Consider the following 8,659-nt stretch of genomic DNA (forward strand, 5'->3'; position numbering starts at 1 on the left):
TAATGCGATTACGCGATGGGCACTATGCCTAGTCTCCCAGACATAAAGTATTTCAAGCACTGTACACTACCAATGGGATTCGGGAAGACGGATAGTCAAACTCAAGTGATAGCTCTCTCGAGATTAACTCTCAAAAAAGCCGTATATTTTGGAACTGATACGTCAATTAATATACGATAAGTGATAAAATAATTTTGACATCTTAATTTTTGTAAGCATAGTATACATTTTAAACATTAGATTTATGCTATTATAGATATCAGAGCTTATATGTGCCAATTGATGTGTGTATGTATGTATGTGTGTGTGTGTGTGTGTGTATACCCTACGTCTGCAGGTTATTATTAGGAATAATATTGTACGATGAAATGAATGTATTCAATGCAAAATTTACTGTTCGATGGTCGCGAAATATATTGCGAAAATAAACGACGTAAGAAAATATGCACGAACGAGATGACTCGGCTATACGTAATAAAATATTTTTAAATTGACAGATTATTTCTGTGTGTAAAAAGTTTCTGTTGCAAGTTTGTAAACTTTGGTTATCGGTTTACAGCTAAGCACAATTTTGTGTTACCACAGAATTTTTATTCTTCTCTTTCTCTCTCTTTGAGAATTAATAAAAAAAACATAACAATATTCACCAAAGCAGCAACGCCTTTATAGATGTAGAAGCGTAGAAATCCAAGTATTGAATTTTCACATATCTGAAATACAAATACATATTTTTAATTTTATTATTAATATTATGTATATAATAATATAATTTTTAATTTAACATTATTTTTATATTTTTATATTATATTTTTTAAGTTACATTAATTTTTATTTAAATATATATATAATTTTTAAAATTTAACTATATTATATATTTAATATTATAATTAAATATTACATATGTATAATTATATACTTAATATTATTATTTAATATTAATTTTTAAATATAATTTTGTTAATTATATATTTTTATATATATTATATATTGTAATAAATTTATGAACTTAAAAATATATATAAAATATAATTATATATTTTATATATATTTTTTAGTTCATAAATTTTAAGTTAAAAAATTATTATATTTTATCTATATTCTTATTAATTAAAATATTTTTTCTTTCTTTATAACTTTATTTATTACTAATAACTTGAATAACAATATACAAATATAAATAAAAAATATAAAAATATATATTTAATATAAAAAATATATATTTAAAATTTTATTTTTTATAATTTATAAGCTCGCAGACGAGATATATTTTATTTCGCAAAATAATAAATTAATAAATAATAAAATAATAAATTATCTTAAAATATTTCTATTCTATTTTCCTAAGAGCAATAAATAAAATATGTTTTATTAAACAAAGGACATTTTGTATTAAGTTGTAGAAAGTGTACAAAGTGTAGAAAGTGTAGAAAGTGAAGAGAGAGAGAGAGAGGGAGAGAGAGAGAGAGAAGGAGGAATGGAGGGAGGGAAGGAGGAAGAGACAAACAGACAAAGAGAGAGAGAGAACGGGGGGAGAGAGAGGGAGAGGGAGAAAAAGAAAAAGAGTTGCGCGCATGCACATACACATATATATATATATATATATCTATTATTCTGTTTATTACTTATGATGCACTTTTTTCAATTGCATAAATTTGGCATTTTTTTGCTCTCAATCTCTGATTTTATGCACAATTTATCTTGTAATATAAGTCATAACGGTTACGCACCTGCGATCAAGTCGTACATTATTCTTTCACCATTTTCATTCCGATATTACACTCGACCGTATCTACCCGATTTGTCGCAATATTTATTTAACCGAAAACACTGTATTTGAGCACATCAACGCGAATATATATAACAAAAAAGAAAAAAATCAGAAGAAAATCACCGCACAATACGAGAACGATCGCGACGAAGCACGCGCTGAAATGATGGCTACGACTTCGAGAATCGCAAGCGACGCTTCGATAGTCTCGAAGCTGCCTGTGACGTCATAAACGTGATAGATAATTCGCTGCCTTCGCTACACGACACGTAAGTGCATGGTGCTGTTATCACTAGGAAGAAAATAATCAAAAAACTCTGTTTTTTGAGGAATATACGTGATTAAATCAGCATTGTACGCGGAAGCCGCGCTTATGATTAGCCGATGGACTCAAACGCGAAGAAAGACAATTGCACATTCGAGGTACGTGGCATATTTTGAGGTTATGGCGGCCGGGCTGTCAAATACTTGGGAAGGACAAAAAATTCGTTTTTTCGCAAAATTTTAAGATTCTTTTGTAAGGATTATCTCTAAAATATGATAGGTATTTATGATTAGACTGCATTAGTACGCATTTGTACGATGTGATTGTCACAGTTATTGTAAACGTTATAATGTTAAGTACTACGTATATCTTTGAATAAGAGGCTGAACTTCTTTTATTATGATGGAAATAGATAAAAATATTTTATTTAAATAAATTTCTTAGGAATTTGTGAAAATATCAAAGATTGAAGCCTAAAGAAACTTTGAGATTATAGTATGGCATGTGTCAATATTTTAATTTAAAGTATGAAATAAAATATAATAATTTAAAGATTATTTTATATAAATTATTCTTTAGAGAGATTATTATATAGTTTTTAAGACTTATTTTTTTAAAGAGATCAAGTAAAATTTAGTGGAAATTATGCATTGAATCATGCGTTAAATTTATTTTGCATTTGCAAAATTTGTAATATTTCTTAAAAATTAATTATATATTTTTATAAATCATTCTATTTACATTTTGTTTGTTTTAAAGCAGAGTTGTAATCATTATTTGTTTTTCTCACATATGATGAAATATAATATAATAATAAAATTTATATATATTAAGAAAGAATAAGTTTTTGTATAAAATATTTTATATTTTTTACTTACGCAAATGATTATAATTATGATCACTCAGAGAACTTGAACTTTATCCAAATCATACTTATAGTATAAATATAATATAATAAATATATAATATATAAAAGATAATATATAAAAGATAATTTGTTCCTTTATGCACATATATTAAAATTTAATGATATATTATGTGTAACAAATGCATATGTATATGCATATACATATGCATTTGTTACACATAATGCATAAATATATGATGTATTATGATCTAAAATAAAAGATTATTATATAGATTATTACTAATTTTATAACTATTATATTTAAATTATTTTTCATTATTTTTATATAATTTAAAATTGTTAAAAATTATCAGTAAAATTTTTGATAAATAAATGAATTATTATATAAGTATTTCCAATTATTTAGTAAAATAATTAAATTTTATTACTCACTATTATTTGCTTATCAATTGATGACTTTACAAATTATTTATAAAAATTGTACAATGTGAGAATAATTCATGCATTATTATCAAATTTTTTACACAAATATCGGAATATATTATGGCCAAAAGCTTCGAAATTTTTGTAATATGAGTATTAAATCTCTCGATTTTTATATTTTTATAATATGAACTTATGGTTATATCAATACTTTTTGAATACAACATACATCAGGCTCCACAATGTGACTAAATAAAAAAAAGAAAAACAGAAGGAGAGAGAGGGAGAGAGAGAGAATCAACGGGTTGTAAAATTAACACCAGGTCTAAATTAAAATTAGCTCTAAAACAGAGCCAAGCTGAGTTAGATGTGACGAAACATATCTGTCGCTTAAATATCTAGGGTCTAGTTAAACACTCAAATCATCGTCAATGCTAGAACAACAGCATTATTAAAGTCTAACAGAAAAAAAATATTTATTAATATTTATTAATATTTTTTATAAATTCTGTTCATTAATACAAATGTTACAAAATAATCGTAACCAAGTTAATTTTTGTAATTTTATCTATAATATTAATATTTATTCACATATAATATTCCAATAATTTTTTGTTTTATTTTCGTAAAAATCTTTTAGTATAATGGATATTACCATTTTTATTAATTTTTAATAAGAAAAAATTAGATTAAATTACATATAAATATCTATATATATATTTATAAGAAATATGTCATATATATTTTTATTAAAGTAGTTCTTATCATGAAATATTAATTTCAGCCTGTTTTTCCTGTTTTTCATCCTCTAATCTAAATCTTAAAGAATTATCTTTTATTTGGATCTATTGATTTAATTCAAGAATGAAATATCAATCATCAAATGTCAACTATCTCGTTTGAAAATTACAGAAATAAGTAATTGTTTGACTAAAGAAATATTTTATTTTTGATTGTAGCATTCGTCGGTGATTTATAAGAGGAAAGCTAACAAGGATGAGCCATGCGAAGATACAAGAAGATTATTATGAATACAGTAAACTTCGTCATAGAAAATTAAAAAAGAGCAGTTCATCGCTAAATAAAATGGTAGGATTGGGTAGTGACGAGCTATTCGTTTCGAATATCGCCGATATCAATATGGAATTGGAGATCAGTTCTGAGGATGAAAGTGATGACAATGAAAGAGGCGATATACAACGGCTGATACCGTCAGTGAATAGCGAAATTACCTACAGTAGTGGAAAAAAGGATAGCCAAAAGAGCGAGGCGAAGAATGCAGACGACGAAAGCGTCTGGTCTATATCCATCCAAATGTTCATACCCTTTTTACTCGCCGGCTTCGGTATGGTCGCCGCTAGTTTGCTACTAGATGTAGTGCAGGTATTAAAAATCAATCCCCTCTAAATTATTATAAATATATATAATTATATATCAACTTATTTTTATGCTATATTTTCATACATATTTTTCAATAATATTAAAATAAGACATATATATAAGATATTTTATATATATATATATATATATATATATATATATATATATACATATATATATATATATATATATATATATATATATATATATATCAGTAATCTATAGTTTATTAAAAATTATCTTTTTTAAATGATATTAAAAATTAGAAATAAATTTATAGGCTGATCTTTTAACGTAAATTAAAAAATGATAAATTTGATTTTTTTTAACAAATGTGTTAAATTTTAGCATTGGCCAGTTTATCAGGTGGTATCCGAGGTGTACATATTAGTTCCTGCATTATTAGGCCTAAAAGGAAACCTGGAGATGACATTAGCTTCCAGATTGTCAACTCAGGCTAATCTAGGTCAAATGGATACAAAGAAACAGCAATGGACATTAATCGTCGGAAATTTGGCTTTAATTCAATGTCAAGCTATGGTGGTGGGTCTGCTAGCGTCCTTAGCCGCTGTGAGTCTCGGTTGGGTCCCAGAAGCTCATTTCGACATCCACCATGGACTTTTACTATGCGCTAGTGCCTTGGTCACTGCTTCCGTAGCCAGTTTCCTGCTGGGTCTTGTGATGGTTGCAGTCATACTATTGTCGCGGCAAATGAATATTAATCCCGACAATGTTGCTACCCCGATTGCTGCTTCTTTAGGAGATTTAACTACTTTAGCTCTTTTATCTTGGATCGCTTCTTTGTTATACAACGCAATAGGTATATAAACGATTTATCCTTAAATTGATTTATCCTTTCATACTTTTTATTATACTCAAATATTCTAGAAACACGTATAATTCTCTCCAGATTACGCTCCATGGATAGCTCCAATGCTAATAGTATTTTGTGTATTTGTGACTCCTGTGTGGGGTTATGTAGCAGCCAGAAATCCATTTACTAAAGAAGTATTGGATTATGGCTGGACGCCTGTGATATCCGCGATGTTAATAAGCAGGTGATTTTTCACATGTGCATTCGAGAAAAACATTTTCAGAAGACGAATACGCAATTCAATGAGTAACATTGATTTCAGTCTTGGTGGACTGATCTTGGATTATACCATATCGAGTTACAAAGGTATAGCGGTTTTTCAATTAGTAATTAATGGCGTTGGAGGGAACTTGGCTGCCGTTCAGGCCAGTAGAATATCGACGTCTCTGCACAAAGACTGTCACACGGGTATTCAAGGAACTCTCAATGTTTGCATCAGTCCATTCCATGCATTTTTTACAAAAGGTAAGTTTATTGTAAAGATCCATATCACAAAATTCAAACATTGCAAATTATAATTTAACAAAGAATTTTCATTGTAGGAGGACACGCAAGAACAGCTAGAGTATTATTAATGATGGTGATACCAGGACATTTGATCTTTAGTTACACCATTAGTTACCTTCAAGCAGGACATACCTCATTTACGCCTATATTCATTATGATATATTTAATCGCTGCAATGTTGCAGGTATAATACAAATCTGTATAAATTATTGCGATATAAATTGCTTCGTAGATCAAACAAAATTTTTAAAAAATAATAAATATGATTGATTTCATTTCTAGGTAATCTTGTTGTTATATATCGCGCAATTGATGGTCGTTTGGATGTGGACGAGGGGTATAGATCCGGATAGTTCTGCGATACCGTATTTAACGGCAATTGGCGATCTTATAGGCACTGCGCTTCTTGGAATTGCTTTTCATATCCTTTATGCCATAGGCGATGGCGATTCCGACGTAGGAGATTGATCTGTTCAAAAATTCAATATAATGCTAAAATAACCTGCATAATGTTTCAGGTTATAATATTTGAAAGTATTCTTCAAAAGACTACAAAAGAAGTTTAAATTCATAGAGTTCTTAATGCGTCGCGTCAACCATGATTCGAGATTATCAGTGGCACTTTCATTGCTGTGAGTTTTATTCTTTTGACAAAACATTATGTTTTACTCTCAAAACAAAACATTTAACATTTCTTTATATGAAAAAAGTATGTTAAAGAGTACAAACTAAATTAAGTATATAATTAGTAAAGATATATTGAATGCAAAAAAGAAAAATATATATTAATAAATATATATTAATAAAATTAATAATAAAAATTATAGTATTATGATCAGTTGGAAATAAGTACACGTATTATTATATTTTATGTCATTCTTTGTTTGAGGGTAAAATGCCGTGACAAGTTATTTTTTTAAGATTGATTAATTCAGTCGTAAAATAACTGTATATAAAATTGAGCTATAACAATTTGATTTGATTAGGAAAAGTATACAATAGATGAATAGCAATGTTTGTCACATACTTATTTAAAAAGAAAAATTTCGTACTATTTTTTATACAATTTGTACGAAATCATTTGTATTACGTCACATCATATTTGACATAATACTTAAATGAATTGAAGATATACTAACGTTTAAAATTTTTGATAAATCTTTTCAATGCTCTTTGCATTTTGTAAAACTCTTTTGCCAGAAAGTGACTTTTTAGAATATGTACCACATTTATAGATGTTATCCGCAAATGTTCAATATGAATAATACAAGAAATATAAATTTATTTTATATTATAATTATTTCGTGTATATAGTTGAATAATAGCAAGTAATTTTTTTCATTGAAAAATATTTAAAAAAGTATTTTGTATTAGAAAATTAATTTTTATGAAAACATTTAATAATATTTCAAAAAGTCATGTATAAATGTAAATATGATAATATATGTCACTTTTTTACAAATAAGAAATTAAATACTATGTATAAATGCATTCTTTTATTATAAAATTATTATATACTCTTGTTGTTAAATTAAATAATGTTAGATTTAAATGATTTGTTTATTTGATTTTGCCATGAAAGGAAATCTTATATATAGAATATTTTGCAATGTTAATAACTAATAATATTTTGCTGGTATACAGTATATTCTTAAATAAAAATAAATTAATCCTTTTTTTAAAATACTAGAAAAATAAAATACTAAAACTACTTTATTAACGCTATTTAATACTTAAAAACTGCTATAGATATCCGAAGTAATGATGAAAACTTACTTTTTGTGTGTGTGTGTGTACATATACACGATGTATGTACAATATATAAATAACAGATCTAACACAACAATTTGTTACGTTTATGAGAGAATAAAGTCTCTTCTCATAGATAGTTCATTATATTATTAATATTAGACTCACAACAGTTTGGAGATATATATAAAAATAAGATAATTTTAAATAGTTATTTTTAATTAAATAATTTAATCGCGTAAACATCCTGCGTATCAAAATAAATATTCAAGTATACATAGTATTGTAAGATATTAAAGATTTGTTGACAGTTAATCTCTCTCTATATACATATATATAATAACAATCTATATCATATTATAATTTAACTGCGCGCGTCTTCGAACTTATTTGATATTTATATCATATTACTTACATTCAATTGTACATGAATTTTTATCATATTTTTCTCATTGGAATATTATTTGATAATTTGCAGATAATGGATAATTTCTGCGAGCTTCGACATACGAATAGGTTTTTCATGCACCGATGCGTATTACACGCATGTGTACATAGATATATACGTACAGACTGAGTGCATATGTACCGATCACGACGCAACAGGATCCATGTCTTCTCGGCTGCAGTTTAGAGCCCTGTCATACATCCTCCCGTTCGTTCTCGCTTCGTAACCACCTACACCGTAATCGCACCGTTCGTCTCTCTCCTATGTGTGCATCGGTTCATTCATCTACGTCGCCATGTCACGCATAACGCGTCTACACGCACACGTACACGACGACGTTTCGCGCGGTCAAGCCCGACGACGACGACGACGATTTA

At 27.4% G+C, this 8,659-nt stretch overlaps 1 protein-coding gene and 1 long non-coding RNA gene across 5 annotated transcripts in view; one reads left to right on the forward strand and one right to left on the reverse strand.

Annotated features, from left to right (window-relative positions):
* The window catches only part of LOC112639463, a 93,020-nt gene extending 91,208 nt beyond the window's left edge, over window positions 1-1,812 (reverse strand). The window contains exons 1-2 of the long non-coding RNA XR_003123518.1: window positions 1,728-1,812; window positions 648-710 (exon numbers count right to left, since the gene is read on the reverse strand). This is a non-coding gene — a long non-coding RNA (uncharacterized LOC112639463). The remainder of the gene's footprint in view (window positions 1-647; window positions 711-1,727) is intronic.
* On the forward strand, window positions 81-6,857 carry LOC105250440 (solute carrier family 41 member 1). 4 transcript variants are annotated; one of them, XM_011256541.3, is made up of 7 exons: window positions 81-211; window positions 4,284-4,707; window positions 5,053-5,524; window positions 5,615-5,762; window positions 5,841-6,043; window positions 6,121-6,269; window positions 6,368-6,553. In XM_011256541.3, exons 2-7 carry the CDS (start codon window positions 4,321-4,323, stop codon window positions 6,551-6,553), a joined length of 1,545 nt encoding a protein of 514 aa, XP_011254843.1. In that variant the 5' UTR covers window positions 81-211; window positions 4,284-4,320. The 4 variants fall into 4 exon arrangements, with proteins under 4 accessions (XP_011254843.1, XP_011254842.1, XP_019882845.1 ...); XM_011256540.3 differs by lacking the exon at window positions 81-211 and adding an exon at window positions 1,958-2,191; XM_020027286.2 differs by lacking the exon at window positions 81-211 and adding an exon at window positions 2,295-2,312.
* Window positions 6,858-8,659: the final 1,802 nt, after the last annotated feature.

The sequence above is a fragment of the Camponotus floridanus genome, unplaced genomic scaffold (genome assembly GCF_003227725.1).
Source record: "Camponotus floridanus strain SB8 unplaced genomic scaffold, Cflo_v7.5 scaffold66, whole genome shotgun sequence".
In the NCBI taxonomy this organism is placed as follows: Eukaryota; Metazoa; Arthropoda; class Insecta; order Hymenoptera; family Formicidae; genus Camponotus; species Camponotus floridanus.

Excerpts from the sequence above, each read along its gene's own strand:
- LOC105250440 (XM_011256541.3), top strand. The coding sequence starts at position 4,321 with ATGAGCCATGCGAAGATACAAGAAGATTATTATGAATACAGTAAACTT. Across the intron at positions 6,044-6,120 it reads CCATGCATTTTTTACAAAAG|GAGGACACGCAAGAACAGCT; the intron begins GTAAGTTTATTG and ends TTTTCATTGTAG. Across the intron at positions 6,270-6,367 it reads TAATCGCTGCAATGTTGCAG|GTAATCTTGTTGTTATATAT; the intron begins GTATAATACAAA and ends TTTCATTTCTAG.